The sequence below is a fragment of the Mirounga angustirostris genome, unplaced genomic scaffold (assembly GCF_029215605.1).
Source record: "Mirounga angustirostris isolate CCGP_5_RB_7025 unplaced genomic scaffold, mMirAng1.0.hap1 SCAF_17, whole genome shotgun sequence".
Classification (NCBI taxonomy): domain Eukaryota; kingdom Metazoa; phylum Chordata; class Mammalia; order Carnivora; family Phocidae; genus Mirounga; species Mirounga angustirostris.
The window spans coordinates 39,659,218-39,675,694 of NW_026991725.1; the positions used below are offsets into that span (position 1 = coordinate 39,659,218).

General features: G+C 57.4%; 1 protein-coding gene across 9 annotated transcripts; it reads right to left on the reverse strand.

Moving 5' to 3' along the window:
- Positions 1–691: 691 nt before the first annotated feature.
- EXOC7 (exocyst complex component 7) lies at positions 692–15,696 on the reverse strand. 9 transcript variants are annotated; one of them, XM_045888416.3, is made up of 21 exons: positions 15,541–15,696; positions 15,282–15,347; positions 13,545–13,729; positions 13,246–13,351; positions 12,180–12,402; positions 10,815–10,982; positions 8,266–8,358; positions 7,280–7,348; positions 6,207–6,352; positions 5,774–5,926; positions 5,448–5,546; positions 5,046–5,108; positions 4,723–4,789; positions 3,985–4,023; positions 3,171–3,236; positions 2,758–2,878; positions 2,419–2,514; positions 1,611–1,674; positions 1,347–1,388; positions 1,104–1,237; positions 692–866 (listed from the first exon to the last, which is right to left on the reverse strand). In XM_045888416.3, the coding sequence occupies exons 1-21, from the start codon at positions 15,598–15,600 to the stop codon at positions 764–766; spliced, it is 2,163 nt and encodes a 720-aa protein (XP_045744372.1). In that variant the 5' UTR covers positions 15,601–15,696; the 3' UTR covers positions 692–763. The 9 variants fall into 9 exon arrangements, with proteins under 9 accessions (XP_045744372.1, XP_064439558.1, XP_045744375.1 ...); XM_064583488.1 differs by lacking the exon at positions 8,266–8,358; XM_045888419.3 differs by lacking the exon at positions 7,280–7,348.
- Positions 15,697–16,477: the final 781 nt, after the last annotated feature.

Sequence of the window (16,477 nt, forward strand, 5' to 3'; positions counted from 1 at the left end):
GTGCACCAGTCATCTGGTCCCCATTTCTGCGACTACTGCTGCTCGGCCTCAGGCCCGGGAGCACTGGGCCCCAGGAGACAGAAGCCTGGGTCAGGCCACACAGGGTGGCCAGAGCTTCTCAGAACTCCTTTTGCAGAGTGCTGGACCCCAGAGGGCGCGGGGAGAGGGCACTCCTGCTCCAGCCATGTAGGGGATGCCTGGGAGGTAGAACACCCCCGATTTTCAGGACCGTGGGTGATAGGGAATACATTTTCCACACTATCCATGAGCGGGTCAATCCTGCTTGCTTTTTCTCCATGCCCTCTGGCTGTACTGTGGCCTGCCCCTCTGGGCCCTGCCCACGTTTCTGGGCTAGAGGGGGCTTTCTCCACCCCCAGCTCTGAACCGGGCCGGAGGTGGGCTGTTTACCCTCCCGCTCTTGTACACATGAGGGAGCTGAGGGCACAAGCCCTTTGTCTTTCCTCTCTGTCCTTTCCTGTCTGGAACCCATTACGTGGCCCAAGCAGGCTCAGGCTCATGAGACCTAAGGTGGGAAGGAACCCCGGTATTCTGGTACAGTGCGGGTCTGGGGGAGCTCCAGGAAGAAATGCAGACCAGGACTCAAGGGCTCGGGGACAGGGCTCTGGGCTCTGGGAGAAGGGGTGGAAAAAGGTCCCTGTCCCAAAGGATGTCAAACTCACCAGGCCCAGAGGCAAGTTAACACTGATTTATCTGTCCAATAATATGGCTGATCTGGCAGAACCAGGCAGGGACAGCAGCAGGCTCAGGCAGACGTGTCAAAGAGGCGATCGATCATGTCGCCCACCTGTTCCACGCGGTACTTGATGTACTTCTCCGGGTTCTTGGTGAAGGGTACGCTGCCATACCTGACCAGGTGCTGAGGTCAGGGGCAGGCTGGCGGCCCCCCAGCTCCACCTCAGCCTCAGACACTCCTGACAGGGTGCCCCTGAGTCATGTCCCGGTCCGGCCCCACAGCAGAGCCCAGGGCACAGGTCTGCCACCCACATGTACACGACCCTCTGGGTTTTCTTGAAGAGCAGAGCAGAGACCCAGCAGGGGAAGTGGGGGGCACAGGGCTGGGGAGGTGGAGACAGAGTGCTCACCTGTGCAGAAAGGCCCCGTAGGTCTCCCTGACAATGTTCTTCTGAGCTTGGCGAATCTTGTCTCTCTGTTCCATGTCAGGAATAGCCCAGGCCTTCTGGATCTTGCACAATTCTTCAAGGCCATCATTGAAACCCTGGCCGCCAAAAAAGGTGGAAAAAGAAGTGACCCAAAGACAAAGACTCTGGGCCCATGTCCCTGTAACAGCAGCAAGGAGCAGTGGAGGAGAGGGGACCCCAACTCACCTTGAACCGCTCCTTGATCATCTGCCGCTCCTTGTCCCTGAGCTGGGGGTGGTGGGAGAAGGCCGAGAAAGTGTTCCTCAGAGCAGAACTGCCCGGCCACTGGCTCCTCCCCAAACACCTGAGCCCAGCCCTTTCTCCTGCTGCCCTGTGGCCACAGGCATCCTTCGCTCATCCCAGTGGGATGCTTGTCCATTTTCCCCCAGAAATGTGACAAAAAGTATCACATCTGCTAGACACCCTTCCCAGACCAGGCCTTTCACCCACCTTGACTCCTGGTTGGAATACAGGTAGATTCTTCTCAGCGATGTAGTCAGTCACCTTTAACCAGCTGCCAGGTGGGGAGAGAGGCAGAAGGTAGAGGAGGGACTGCTTCCCAGGGGCTGGTTTGTTTTGTTTTTTAAATCTCTTGATCTACTAGGGGAGGGGGAGGTCGGCAATGGATTTGGGTCACAACTAAGCAGAGCATAGCTGAGATTTTTCCTTGGGAAAATAAAATGTTCAAGCTGCTGGCTTTTAAAATTAAGAACAGGAAACAGAATTCAATAAATTGAACAAATACTAGCAGCTACACTTCACATCGATCTCCTGGAGAGTAAATACCAAGAAGCAGATGAGAAAGAAAGGAGGGAGCAGAGGACAGACAAAGCAAGGAGGAGGGAGACCACTCCCAGGAGACATACACAAAGGGAGACACACAAACCAAGGAGAAACGAGGATGAGGAGCAGTGGGAGCACGGCAGAGTGAGGTTCAGCAAGTTCAAGTACTCTTGCAACCTTGCTCTTCGCTTGGCCTCACGTCCCCACACCTCTGTCAGGCAGCCTTCCCATTCTTCTTCGCCCGCACCCTAGGCACCGCACCCTCTGGAAATGCTGGCCAGAGCAGCCCCCAGGGAGCAGGTGGTGCTAGGGGCGGGTGGTCCCTCTCCACCCTGTGGGTGTGGTTAAACAGCAAGTGGAGGGCCAGGTCCACAGGGGAGCACTTCCCCATTACTGACCCCACTCTGCAGCTCAGACAGGAGGAGTGAGTGAAGGATACAGCCTGGGGGTGAGGGGAGGGCGTGGCGGGGCCCACCTGCGCTGGTAGGTCTGGATCTGCTGCTCAATGTGCTCCCGGTAGGAGCGCTCAGCAGTCTTCTGGGTCACGGCCACCAGCTGGATCAGCTCAGACCTGGGGAGGGGGGGGTAGGGAGGGAGCAGAGGATCGAACTGGCTCTTGGGGCCCAAAGGTTGCTGGTCTCCGCAGCAGCACCCTTGGGGCCTGCCCTAAACTGCCCCAGGTCCTGGGACTCCAAGGGGTAAAGCGCTGCTCTCCCCGCCTGGCCAGGCAGAGGGCACAGGCGGCCCCGGAAGGGTGGGCGGGCGGACCGGGGCAGGTGGGAGCCGCGCGCACGCAGACACCTGAGCCACTCACTTCTCCAAGGCCTTGAGGATGTAGTTGTAGTTGTTGTGCAGGAAGATGGCGCTCAGAGCCGGGTCCTCATACACCTTGGACTTGCTCAGGAGGTTCAGCTGCAGGTTGCCCAGGACCTTACCTGCACAGGGAGGGTGTGGCTACATGCACGGGCAGTCTGACCAAAACGACCCAGTCAATGGCCCTCGAACCAACTCCAACCCTTGTCCTTGTCCCTCCTAACTTCAGACTCCACAAGCCTCAGGAGCCCTCTGCCCAGCCCCGCTCAGCCCCTAAACCGGAAGTTAGGTTACAATTTCAAAGGTCGTGGAGGGGGCTCGGGACTGGACCAAGACTAGCAGGAGGGCACAAAGGGAGGAAAGGAAAAGGCAGGGGAGGTGGGCGCCAGGAGCTGCCAGCTAGACAGCACTCACAGATATACGTGCTCAGCAGGCGCTTGCTGAACTCGGAGCTGTAGCTGGTGGCAGTAGAGCTGGTCTCTGGGAGGAGAGAAGGCCTGTTACTGCAGCCGTGGCAGCAGCCAGAACCCCCTGTGGCCTCCCCTCAGCCCCGGGAGCAGCTCTGGAAACCCTGGGAGGGGCCCCTGAGCCCTCCTCAGGTGGACTGGATGCAGAGGCGCTCAGGGCAGGGGGTGGGGGCTGCTGGGCTGCTGGGCTCCTTGCCTGCTGCAGGGAGCACTCCCTCAGCCTCTTCCCGGAACCCGGGGCAAGCCCCTCTATGGTGATGGGTGGCAAGGTTAATGAGCTGGCCTGTGATCAGCAGGAAGGCTGGCGGGACAGGAGTGGGACACCCCCTGCCCCCCAGCCCTGACTCATGCTGGGTGCTGTCTACTACTACGAGGCCCACTTATCCCATTTGTGAACAGCAGGGTCTTAGAGTAGGCTCCCCATGGCCTCTCCCCCTTCTCCCCTACTTCCCACAACCTCCTCTACCGGGCTCCCCTGAACAAGCAGGCAGCCAGGCGGCGGCGGTGGATGGGGAAGGAGGGGGCAGGCAGGTGCTGGGCTAGCCTGGAGGGTGCACTCAGGGTGCCGCCTGGATAAGCTCAGGGACAGAAAGTGGCCCTGCAGGGAGCTGAGAGAGTTGGGAGCACCCCAAAGACCCATGTCCCCCCTGACCCCCACTCCCCAGTAGGTCCTGAGTCTGTCCAGATGCCTCCGTCCCCAAGGAACCTCACCCATGGGGTTTCAGAGGGGTAGGATGGGGCTGCAGAGCCCTGCTGCTTACCTCGGGGGTCTAAAGGAATATTGTATGTGTCCCCAAGAACTACGGAGTGAAAGGCAGTGCACTCAGAGGGAAAGGGGGAGAGACAAAGAAGGGAGAAAGACGCAAAGTGCAAACACAGGTTAGAAACCGTGTCCCCCGAGTCAAGCAGACCCCTCCCCGCGACAGCCAGAACACAGATGGCAGGCCACACCCTGGCTGGACCCCTGAAGGTGAGGGAGCATGCAGCCAAGTGGGGATCTGGAGAACTGCAGGCCAGAGGCTGCTCGTCGCTCCCTCGCCCCCAAACTGGAGGGAGGGGAGGGCCCGGGGGCCCCAACAAGTTGGGTTGGGTCTCGGTGCTCAGAAATGCCAACCTCCTTCCACGCCAACCTCCCCAGCTCCAGTGCCAGGGCAGCGGTCAGCGGGGAGACACCAGGCTGGCCCTGAGACGCCAGCCCACGGGACGGTCAGCTGTGTGAGACTAATCGGGAGGACGGGCGGACACAAGAGCAGGTGGAGAAATGCGGAAGGAGGGGCGAGGCAGGCAGGGCGTCTTCGAACCAGGGAGTGCCACTCTCCAGAGCGAGGACAGTAGAAGGAGCGAGAAGGGAGGGAGGTCGGGTCAGGAAAGGCACAGTCAAACCCCACTCCACAGGGCAGGAGGGGATCTCTCCCAGAGGTGGCCAGTCGCCCCATGTCTCCAGACAAGTGGGAGGAGTGGGGGATGGGTAGGGGGCCCCACTGGCAGGTGCCGAGTACCTTGGGAGGCCAGCATGGCCCCTGCCGTCTCCTGGAAGTCCAGGAGCTGCTGGAGGAAGAGGATGGCCTGTGTGGGGAAAAAACAGGTCCAGGAAGAAGGTCAAGGGCAGGACCTCAAGGTCACATCTCCTCCCAAATGCACCCCCTTGGACCATTCCAGGCGGGTGCAGGGCCAGGGGTCTGCCCCGTGAAAAGAGTGGTTGTAAGCTTCCTGCCCTACTGGAGACACTAAGTCCTTTGCCCCCCATCCTGCCACCAGCATGCCGGCTCTGGGCCAGGCCAGGCCCTCTCCCCCTCCCCAGGCGACCTGGGGCAGCACCTACGTTGCTTGTGAGCTCATGCACGGTGCCATCCTTGGGCATGTTGTATTCCTTGTCCGGATCATTCTGTGGAAAGAACAGCGCAGGTTCCTGAACCTGCTCCCAAGGCCTTGGCCCCAGCCCGGGCCCCAGGCGGTCTGCTCTGGTGCCACCTCCTGGCGACAGGGGCCAGGGCACCCCTCAGGCATGCAGGCCAGTGAGACAGGACAGGAAAATGGGGCAGGAGCGTCACCCCTTAGGGGCTCAGGAGCTCCCTGGGCAAGAAAGGGAGGCAAGTGGGTACGGACAAGAGACTAGCAGCCCCTCTGGGCGGCCCGCCCTCCGCAGGAGCTCCCCAGGCAGGTGCCTGGTGGCCCTGCCCACAGCTCCTAGGGCCGCAGGTGGCCCCGGAGAGAGGGAGAGTACCTTGATGTTGTCGGCAAAGTCCTCCAGGGCCTTGGCTCCAACGGTCTCCATGGAGGTGATGAGGCTGGGCAGCTTGTTCTTGGTGTTGGCAGCCGTCCCCTGAGGAAGCGCACGGCTGCAGAGCGGACCCCGCTCCCTACCAGCCGCTCCCCTGCCCCTCACTGCCTCCCCTCCTGTTCTGTCACCCCGGGAGGGAGTCCTCTCACCCAGGGCCCTGCAGAAGCTGCTTCCATCCAGCTTCGGAGCAGACGTGTGAGGGCGGAGAAGCCAGGCCAGGCAGCACGGTACCCCCCTCCGTGTCCCCAAGGGCCTTCCCGCCCACATACCTGGAGCACCTGGTCAAACTCAGGCTTGGTCTGCTTGAGGTGCCGCAGAATGGGGAAGACGGTGAGCACGGCAGAGAAGTCGTGCCTGATGATGGCCTTCCGGGCAGCAGACACGATGTTCTCCCCTTCGAGCATCAGCCCGTCCAGCGCGTCCTGAGAGAGCAGAGCAAGGACGCGGCTCACAGAGGGGGCAGAGCGGTGAGACCTACCTCCCAGGGACGGTCAGGGCCGCTGGAGGGGCTGGGGGAAGCCAGCATGCCCCAGCAGCGGACGGCACCCCCCACTCCCCCCGCACACACATGGTGGAGATGGTGAGTGGCTACAGTTGAAGGCTACAGGCCAAGAGGTCTGGCCCAAACTCCAGCTTCTGCAGCCGCAGCTTTTGCGGGGGCATCTGGTTGGGGCCCAGGAGCAGGGTGGGGCGGGGCAGGACCTGGATCAGGGAGTCAAAGGTCTTTTTCTGATGGTGCTCAGGGATGACGTCCATCAGCAGCTGGTACTCGCTCTGGGCCAGCCTGACGAAGGCACTGACGCAGTGAATGTAGGCGTCGGTCTCCACGTCCAGCGTGTCGTCTCTCCCTGGGGGGACAGTGGTGCCCCTGAGCTGCTGGTCTGGGGACAGCCGCTCTCCCTGCTGGGGGGGCATGGGTCTCCCCAGCTCCTGGCCTGTAGCCCAGGCGGACTGTTCTGGCAGAAAGCTGAGAGCATTCCAGCAGGCCCGACTGCTTCGAAGAGAAAAAACAGGGCTGAATCCAGCCTTTGTCCTGGCTTCATTTTCAGCTCTGCCAGACAGTGTTTATGTCCCAGAGCATCAGGTACTAGAGGTGGTGGGGAGATGGATGAAGGGATGAAGAGGGAAGAGCCCTAAATCGGCTTCCTGGCTATGATGTACCTGTCCCCAGGACTGAGGATTCTGAATTGTACTAGAAAGAGGGCAGCCACGGGTGGGTGCCCACCTCAAAGAGGCAGGCACCATGGTCACCCATCTGAGAAAATGCCAGGCCACTGAAGGCAGTTCTCAGCCCCGCCAGACGTGGAATGTCTAAGAAGGCAGTGGGCTGTGGCTAGGAGGCTAGCTGGCATGGGGTCAAACTTTGAGAAGGGGCGATGAGTCCCAGAAAGGGAGGGCTTCTGCTGGTCAGCTGCCCCAGGAGACCCGGGTCCCACTAGCGGAGGCTGGGGCAGGGAGTGCCCATAGGCAACCTGGTCCCACATGCAAAGGAACGGGCTCTGAGTCAGAGCTTCGGAGCTGTTGTTGGAGTCAGATGTCAGGGCTCCCTGCCCTCCAGGGAGCCACCTTCCAAGTAGCGGCAGCTCCTCCCCTTGGCCCAGGCCCCGAGAGCCAGGCATACACTCCCATCTGGAGAGAGGCAAGGAGACCTAGTGCCCAAAAGAGAGACTTGAGAGAGAGAGGCAAACAGGCCTGGCTCATCCTCAGAGCAGAGCCCTCCGGGGACGGCGGCCAAGGCAGCGGTGGCTGCCCTCGGGCTGGGCTGCGGTACTCACCAGCCAGCGGCCCGTGCTTGTCGTTCAGGGCCTCGGACAGGTGCTTAACTCGGAAATCATGCTCGTGACCTAGCGAGACGTCGGCCGTACAGACACAAGCAGCGTTTATCCAGGGGCTGGGCGGGCTGCCCCTCGGGGACAGGGAAGAAGCCCTCGATCTCCAGGAGGGGATGTGAGATGGGGGGTAGGCAGGGGAAGGGGCACCGGAGAGGGCTCTGAGCCCCTCCTCTGCCACGGACCACCTTGGGAACAGCCATTTCAAGCCTGACTTGCAGTGCCCAAGACCGTCCTTGAGAGCTGGTTCTCTGAGCCCGAGGCCAAGAGAAAGCCTGTGGGACGACCAAGGAAGGCTCTGGAGAGCTTCTGGCAGCTGCGGAGGGTCTCATGCTCGGCCCCAGGGGCTTTACCCACCTCACCATGTTTGGGGAGACTCGCAGTTAGAGAAATGTCACTGCTGAGTGAACGAGACAGCCTCCTTTGGTTCCCCAGGGTTATTCTTTGAAAGGAAGGTCAGGTCCACCAGGGCAGGGCTGTCCTTCCTCCGACAGGAGGCAAGGAGGGACATGGCCTACAGGCTGCCCATCCCCCTCGTGGCACACACTCCCCTTTCTAAAGCTGGGGGAGGTGGGGGTGGCCCGGAGGCCTAGGCCAGCTTGGTCCTGCCACTGCTGGTCTGAGCGTGAAAGGGCTGCCCATAACAAAGAACTTTCTCTGAGTTCAAATAGGAGACAAGGACAGAGACAGGGAGGGAGTAGGAAGCCTCAGGGAGGGCAGAGCTGCCGTCAGCCAGACAGGACCAGGCCGAGGCCACGGCACCTGCCCTGTGCCAGCTGGAGTGAGCGGCACCAGGCACCTGCTGTCCCCACCCCTGCCCCCTCCCAGGGACTCTCCCGTGGCCCTCCTGGGGGCTTGGAGGCTCTGCCCTGCCACGAGAGTGCACACATGGTGGCGGAGGAGGGAACAGGAGAAGAACACAGGGTGATTACCTTCCAGAGGAATGAGGTTAGAGCCCCCCTTTTTCCCATCTAGACCATGCTGGGAATATTGTTTCAGAAGGTTCTGAGCCTTACGGATCGTGCCTGTCACCAGAACCACACAGAGAGGAGACAAGAAGACCTAGGAAATGAGTGAGAGAAAACAGCAGCAGGCCTCCACCTGCCCCCCTCCCCGAGCCCCATACCCAGCCCCCCAACAGTGAGCATGCCCACATGCCATCTCTCCAGCAGGCCCCTTCCAGGACCCCCGGAGGCGCTACAGATGGGCAGGAAGGAACAGGCACGGGGCATGCCCCACACAGAGCTCCCGATTCTGCTCCTGACCCTCATGGTTCTGGATTTGAGTTCTCTTTAGGAAATGCAGTGGGTGAAGGAGATGAGATGGGCAAAGAGCCATCAGGAGAAGCCAAAAATAAAAAACACTACTGAGTGGCATTTAAGTCGGCATAGACCAGGCTCAGGATGGAGGAGCCGGCGACGAAGCTCTCACACCCAGAGGGCACAGCCAGGTTGGCGGAGTCTGGGGACCCGAGGCTGAGAGGCCCATGGCCCGGCCCGAAACACTAGGAGGCCGAGCTCCCGGGCATGCTCAGTGCTGGGACGTGGACACACGGAGGTCGATGGAAAGCAGAGCCCGGGAGTTGGTGAGATAGGACTGAGCTTCCTGGGAGAGCGGTGCCCAAGACAGAAGGCTTGGAGACCCTGAGGCAACCTGGCCCCGTGCACCAAAGTCACCTGAACCCCCAAAGCAATCGGAGAAAACTCAGAAGCTTGGTTGGGGGTTAACGGAAGCAGGATGGTAGATGGTGGCGGGATGGGGGGGGCGGCATGCTCGCGGCATGGAGGAAAAAAACAACAGTTAGTATCAAAAGTGAAATCAACAAAAACAAAACCGCAGTGCCTACAGCTTCCGGGGTCAGCCACCTCTGTAGGAATGAGACACCTCGGGGCAGAAAATGTGGGAAATACAATAGCATTTAAAACAGACGAGGCCAGCTGCCTTGTTAATAAGATGCACTAGGAGCGGGAAAGAGGCCCCCACACGTAACTCTGGTCCATCTTCTCTGGAGACTCCTGTGTCCCCTACCCCCAGCCGTGTCTCTGAACACAGTGAGGCTGCCTGGGTTCTGGCAGCCCCCCCCAAAAAAGCTGGGGGAGAAGGGACAAGATCTGGAGTGCCTCCTTTCTTTCTGTTTGGACCACGTGACAATCAGCTACTAATGACCAAGTTCATGGCCCCGGCACAGCATCTGTCTCCCTGTGTTCTCCCCATTCAGTGAGCGGTCCTGCTAATGAGCAAATCAGATTCCTGCCCCACAGCAAACCCGCAGCAGATGGACCCGCACACAGGCCTTGAGGAGCCTCGCCGGCACGCTGGCATGGATGGAGACCGAGGACACCGATCGGGCAGCCGCCAAGCCCATCATGTGCCCAGTGACCACAGAGATGCCGAGATTGGTATTAAATTACTGACCGACTGAGGCCTCCCTGCTCCTCTCCTCCAAGCCAGGAGCGGATGTCCCAGGGGCCTGGCTCCCTCGTTTTCCACATCAGTCCCGACCCCCTGGCTGCTGACAATCTTGAAACTCTGCAGCAACCACAGGGATCCTCGCAGCCTGAGTCTTCCTCCAGGGCCCATAAGCCAAGAACAGACTAGGCCCACTGTGAGCCCCACCACGGCCAGCCAACACTCTGGGGGCAGTGCAGACCAGGTCTGCCCACCCCGCCGTGGGCCTGTCAGAGAAGAGATGGAGAAGAGAGCCCAGACAAGCCAAGGCAGGCAGCCTCACAGCCTCACTGAGGGAGACGGCCCCTGCCCAACGCACAGAGGCACAGGGACGGACCGACCGAGTGCCGGCAGCTGCAGCCCAGCAGGCTGGCTCAGCACAGTCTCTGTTAGGAGCAGGTTTTTAGATGACGGCCAGGAGATCTGCACTGGACGGGAGAAGGCGGTACACCTCCTGCTGGGGCCACCAGTCCTCTGCTCGCTTGGGCCACTGAGGGGAGCCTCTATGCTGCCCTTTCTCCAAACCCCAATTAAAGGCCTGAGCAGGAGCAGGTGCTCTCTGAGGGGCAAGGGCGAGAAACACTCTACACACAGCCTGCTGTCACGAGGGGTGGGTCCCATGGGCCACACCGGGCACGTCCCTGCAGCCACAGCTCGGCAGTGTGGGCTAAGGTGGAAGCAGCCCCTGGCTCTTGAGCTTTCTCTCCCAGGTGCTGCTCCCGGCAGCCCCTTGCCCTGCAACATCCTAGCCTCTCCTTCAGCTGAGGACAGCATCTCTCGGCAGCTCGAGACAGCGGCTTACCAGGGTGCGGCTGACACACAAGGACATTTCACCCGGAGCATGGAGCTTCAATAGATGGGGACTTGCTAGGTGGGGAGACACCTGCTTTCTGTCCTCTGTACCCACAGTCAGGGGCCACTGGGAGGATAAGCTCTGAAGGGGCCGACGCTGCTAACCCCAGGACGGCCAAAGGCCATGCAGGTCCCACACAGCCTTCTGGGTGGGGCTTAATGGGCATGAGTGGGGGCTCACCTGGCCTCTTGATGGGCTTCTTGGTGGGTGTGTCTTTCCTCTTGTTGGGGATAGCAGGGGAGTAGGGAACCCCAGAGGAAGAACTGCTCTTCCGGAAATGTTCCTTCAGGCCCTTGATGGAGCGGTCTAGCTGGCTGGAGCGAATCTGATAGTAGACATTCATGAAATCTGAGGAGAGAGGGGGTGGTGGCAGCTGGGTCCCTGCCTCTCTTTCCCCTCTAGATGCAGCGGGCCGAGCAGTGGTAGAGCCTATTTCAGTTTGCTAACTAGTTCCTAGCATCTGCTATGGCTCCCAGCCACCCACATAGCCTGGTCCCAAATTAAGCCATCTTAAAAGGGAAAATATCCCCCAATAGAACTGCTAATTAAGTTTTGAAAGTAAAATTCTTTTAGATAAAAAATATAAAATTAGGAAGCACCTGGGTGGCTCAGTTGCTTGAGCGTCCAACTCTTGGTTTCAGCTCAGGTCATGATCTCATGGGCTGTGAGATCAAGCCCCGCGTCGGGTTCCACACTCAGCAGGGAATCTACTTAAGACTCTCCCTCTGCCCCTCCCCACCGTGCGCACACCCTCTCTCTCTCAAATAAATAAATAACATCTTTTTAGAAATAAATAAATAAATAAAATTAACATCGAGATTCACCTTGGTGAGGGGTCAAAGGATGTGAACAATTTATAGGAGGCAAAGAGATAACAAATGTCAGTGAATGAAAACACACTATATCTTTAGCCATTCATGATATGCAAATTTTTTTTAAAAGGACCATGACAGCCCTGGCTAAGATAAATAAAATTAATGAAGAAAAAAGAGCCATAGGACCGTTGATGGCTCTTTGGACTGGCCCCACCTACCTGGAGATGAGCTTCCAATGGCAGAAAGGTACAAATCTGTTTGGACACTTCTACCTGATAGCTGCATCTCTGAGAAAACACCCAAAGAACTCCCTATATAAGGAAAGCAATCCACACAAGTATGCTCCCTGCAGCACTTTCTATCAATACTGGAAAACTGGAGAATCCAAAAATGAAATGGGCAAGGAAACACTACACTTCAGCAGTTCCCAACCAAGGTGTTGCAAGGAGCCCCAGTGTAAAAAATGGGCCGAAGCACAGGGGTCTGGAGGCTGTCCACTGGCCTCTCTTTTCTCCCTAAAAATCTCCTGCTGAGCCCAAGGCCCGCCTAAAGTGCAGCTTAGGAGCTGTGGACATGTTCGCACAGTCACATAAGCTATAGATTTATTGCTTGTATATCATTTCCTATTAAACTTCTTTTTATGAAAAAAAAAAAAAATCCAGGTGGATTAAAGAAATAAAGCGGGGAGAAGACCCCACTCCGTGTGGCCCTGCCACCTGGGTCCTCTCACCTTGGTTGCGGCCATATTCCACCAGCCAGCGGGAGATACGGATCACGTCCTGGAGCACTCCCTCGGGCAGGTGCTCCAGCGGCACCTCCTCCTGGACCTCCAGCTCATCCTCACCGCTGATCAGATCCAGGATGAGCACAGGGGACACGACCTTGCTGTGCCTGGTCATCAGGCTGCGGAACTCGGACTCCAGCGACTCCTTTCCGCGCTCGAACAGCAGCTTCTACGGGGACAACAGGAGGAAGGAAGGGAGAGGGTTCGGCTGCTTCAGCATCCAGCTGGCCCCTCCTCTGCCTTCACTTCCTTTAACCCAGAGAAGAAACACCAGGAAGCCCTCTCTGCTTATGTCTTTGCCTCATGTTCCCTCAAATTGTATGTTCACAGGTGAAACTCAAAGTTTTACAAGACACAGATGCTTCACAAATATTGGCCGATGATTTTCCCAATGGGCCATTACCCTGTCTTCTTGTTAGAAAAGGGTTTGCAAGAGAAAAAAAATAGATAAATGGAACTACGTCAAATGAAAAACTTTTGTCCTACAAATGACACCATCAAAACAGTGAAAGGACAACCCACAGGATGAAAGAGAACATTCGCAAATTATATACCCAATAAGAAACAGATAGCCAGAACATACAAGAGAACAGAAAACATCCGTCCACACACAAAAGTATACGTGAGGGTTCATAGCAACATTATTTGTAACTGCCAAAAAGTGAGGCATCCATCAAGTGGCGAATGTGGTCCATCCACACAATTCAACGTTCCTCAGCCATACCACGAATGAAGAACTGACACACACCACCATGTGCCCGAACCTTCAAAACATTACATGAAGTAAAAGAAGGCAGACACAAAAGGTCACATATTATACGATTCCATTCATATGAGAAGCCCGGAATAGACAGATCTGGAGAAACAGAGTAGAGACAAGTGACTAGCAGAAGCTGCGTGGTTGGGGAGAGGAGCAGAGGGGAGTGGCTGTCAACGGTCCAGTGTCCCTCATGAGACCAGGGCAGGGACTGGTGTCTCCCAAACCTCCCACAGTAGCCCACTGGCCCCTCACCACTTTGTTGAGCTCTGGGCTGTCTGGGCTATTGTCCTGGAAGTACTCCACAGCCTTCTGAATCTTGGCCATGCTCCCCAGGTACTCCTCCAGCCTGCCTGTGGGGCTGTGAAGGAAAAGAGCTGCATCAGCCTGGGCAGATGGAAGAAGAAGAGGAAGGACCAAGAGAATGGTATTTGGAAGAGAAGAGAATTAATACAGGGGACTCCGGGCTCAAGTATATTCAAACCCTCTCTTCTAAAGCTTAGCGTTGCTGGCCCAAGAGGTATTAGCAATGTGAGCCTCTGGCCCTAGCTCACCCCTCCCTGATGATTTTCTCAGTGTCACTGGCCACATGGTAGTAGCTGATGACATGGTCCAGGCAGGAGAGAGTCTTCTCAACATTCTCCTGCAGTCGCTGCAGATTCTCTGTCTGCTTGTGCACAGGGATGATGGAGTTCTCCAGCTTCATAAGGCGGCTCTCAAAGGATGACAGGATAGACACCTGTGGGGGACAGCCCAGTCTCAGGACTGAGTCTTGTCCCAGGACTGCTTCTACCCACCCACCAGGTCTTTGGCATTTGCTGCCTTTCCTCTGGTTTTCTTTCTTTTATAAAAAAAAAGATTGTATTTATTTTGACAGAGAGAGAAAGAGAGCATAAGCAGGGGGAGTGTGAGAGGGAGTAGCAGGCTCCCTGCTGAGCAGGGAGCCCAACGCAGGACTCGATCCCAGGACCCTGGGATCATGACCTGAGCCGAAGGCAGATGCTTCACTGACTGAGCCACCCAGGCACCCCTCCTCTGATTCTCTAGATAATAGAGGGAAGGGATAGGGTGTACGTGTTCACCACCGTATCCCCAGCACCTACCATGTGCAGAGCACACAGGAGGTGGTCCAAATAAACTGGATGAAGTTTGCCTTGCAGGAGGCAACCCATGCATTAAATGAACTCCTTCTAAGATAATCACCCCAGGAGGGACTCCCTTCCACCCTCTGAAGCCAAATCTCAATTTCACTTCTCTCTGAAGCTTTCCTAGACTGAAGAGGAAGTAGTTTCATACAGAGTAGCCTCAAATGCATTGCTAGTACTTCAAAACCTCTCTCTCTAAGGGTGAATCTCTATTTAATAATTTAATAAGGATGAGGACTTTATGATTGTGTTCCTAAACACATACCCAAAATTTGTATCTACTCAATATGAGCTTTTCCAGTCTCCTCTAGAAATAAGGAAGGAAACTCCTATTTGCTGAGCACCTGTTGTAGACCAGCTACTATGCAAGATGCATTCCCATGCATTGTCTCCTACGACCTTCACAGCCACGCTGGGAGGTTGGCATTGCCTCTTTTAGTAGATGAGTTGACTGAAGCTCAGTGTTACCTGTCAGAAGCCACATAGAAATAAGTGGAGGGGGTGCCTGGGTGGCTCAGTTCGTTGGGCATCTGCCTTTGGGTCGGGCCATGATCCTGGAGTCCCTGGATCGAGTCCCGAATCAGGCTCCCTGCTCAGCAGGGAGCTTGCTTCTCCCTCTGCCCGTCACCCCGCTCTCTCTGACTCTCTTTCTCTCAAATAAATAAATAAAATCTTAAAAAAAAAAAAAAAAAAAAGAAGTGGAGGGGCGAGAACCAGATCCCAGCTCTGCTTTCAAAGCTCCTTCTACCCCTAAAGCCCTCTGAGGTGAAGGCTGAGTTCTCTCTGCCCTCAGTAATCTCAAAATCTCAGGCCACCCTTGCCCTCTGATCATCACCTGAATTGAGGATGACACACGACCACTACCCAGCTCACATACATCAGTCTCGCTAAATGTTTGCAGAAGGAGAGAACGAAGAATGGAGACCTTGGAGAGAAAGCTGAAAGTCTGCGCCAGCAGGGGCTGCGGCATCGTATGTGAAGGAGCAGAAAACGGGGGAGCTAGGTAAGAGACACCCCACACTGCTGCTGGAGAAACCCACACATTACCACCATCATGACCCAGGCCCGAACCCCTGGCTTTTTGTAAAAAGGGCTCTCCTCCAGTCTGGAGGCCTGTCTGCCCCTCCCACCTGAGGGGTTACTCACCATGTTTTTGGTGAGCTGGTCGCTCTTCTCCAGGCTGTCTCGGATGAAGGACAGCGTCTCCTCCTCCTGGGGGAAGCGGAGCGGAGCATATCACAAGAAGCTGGAGGCTAACTAACACCGCGTCCCAGCCCCACGGCCTCGCCCCCAACCCTGTCTCCTCGCAGGGAGAGCTCCCTCCCAGCCCTGCCTCCTCCCTGAGGAGATGCCCCGGCCCGGATCTCGGCCCCTTCCCTCTCCTGCTCCCCATCCCCAGCCTCACCTGCTTCAGCTTGTCCTCGATCTCCCGCCGCCGGGCGGACGCCTCCTGCGGAGGAATCATCGCCTCGGCCCAGCGGCTCCCGCTGCCCGGTGCCTAGACTCTGCGGGCCCCCTCGGCTCCCGTCTCTGCCACACCCACTTCCGCCCTTGGCCCCGCCCCCATGGCGCGCTCGTGGTGCCATATTGGGAATGGCAAGCGGAACTGAGTAACAGGCCTGGGGAGGTGGCCATCTTGGGTGTGGCGAGTGCGGGGTTCCCAGACTTGCCAGAAAAGGTTCGCAAGCAGCGTTGGATCGCTCCGCTGACCGGACGGCTGGAGCTCACTTGCGGTCTTCGTGTGAAGGCCGACCTTTTTGACAGAGGCCGCTGGGGAAGGCCACGAGTTTGTTTCCCTAGTTCGCATTTTATGGCCAGGCACGGATGTCGCCTTCCCCGCAGACCACAGCACAGAGCGTGTCACGCAGTAGGCCCGGAACGTGTGGCCATTTGATGAGCCGGGGCTTGTGTAGTCGCTCCTTCTTTCGGCCCTGCATTACGCAAAAGTATGCAGCGGACCTTGTGTGCAAACCCCGAACGGGGGAGGGCTGGGGACAGAGGGGTCGCCCACGGCCCCGGTGGCATCCGTAACCATAAATCTGGCTTGTGTAGAGCCCAGTCAAATTCCCGGGGCTGGCGGAGTCCTCGGAGCATCCATTCCGGGGGAGCGGGGGGCTTGCTTGGAGCGTGCTGTCCAAGCCTCACCCTGGAGCGTCTGTTTTGGAGAGAGCTCTGCGGTTTTATCTGTTGGGGGTGAGAACTTGTCTGCTGCTGAAGTGTCTTCTGCTGGGAGCTCACCTCGTCTGGAAAAGGTGCAAGGGGAAGGCTGAAAGATGTCAAACCTGTCTGAGGGATTGGGCCCAGCCCCTTAACTATTTCTCATAGAGGCTTTGGGGAGATCA

Excerpts from the sequence above, each read along its gene's own strand:
- EXOC7 (XM_045888416.3), bottom strand. The coding sequence starts at position 15,600 with ATGATTCCTCCGCAGGAGGCGTCCGCCCGGCGGCGGGAGATCGAGGAC. Across the intron at positions 3,237-3,984 it reads TATTCCTTTAGACCCCCGAG|AGACCAGCTCTACTGCCACC; the intron begins GTAAGCAGCAGG and ends CTCTCCTCCCAG. Across the intron at positions 1,675-2,418 it reads ATCCAGACCTACCAGCGCAG|CTGGTTAAAGGTGACTGACT; the intron begins GTGGGCCCCGCC and ends CCCACCTGGCAG.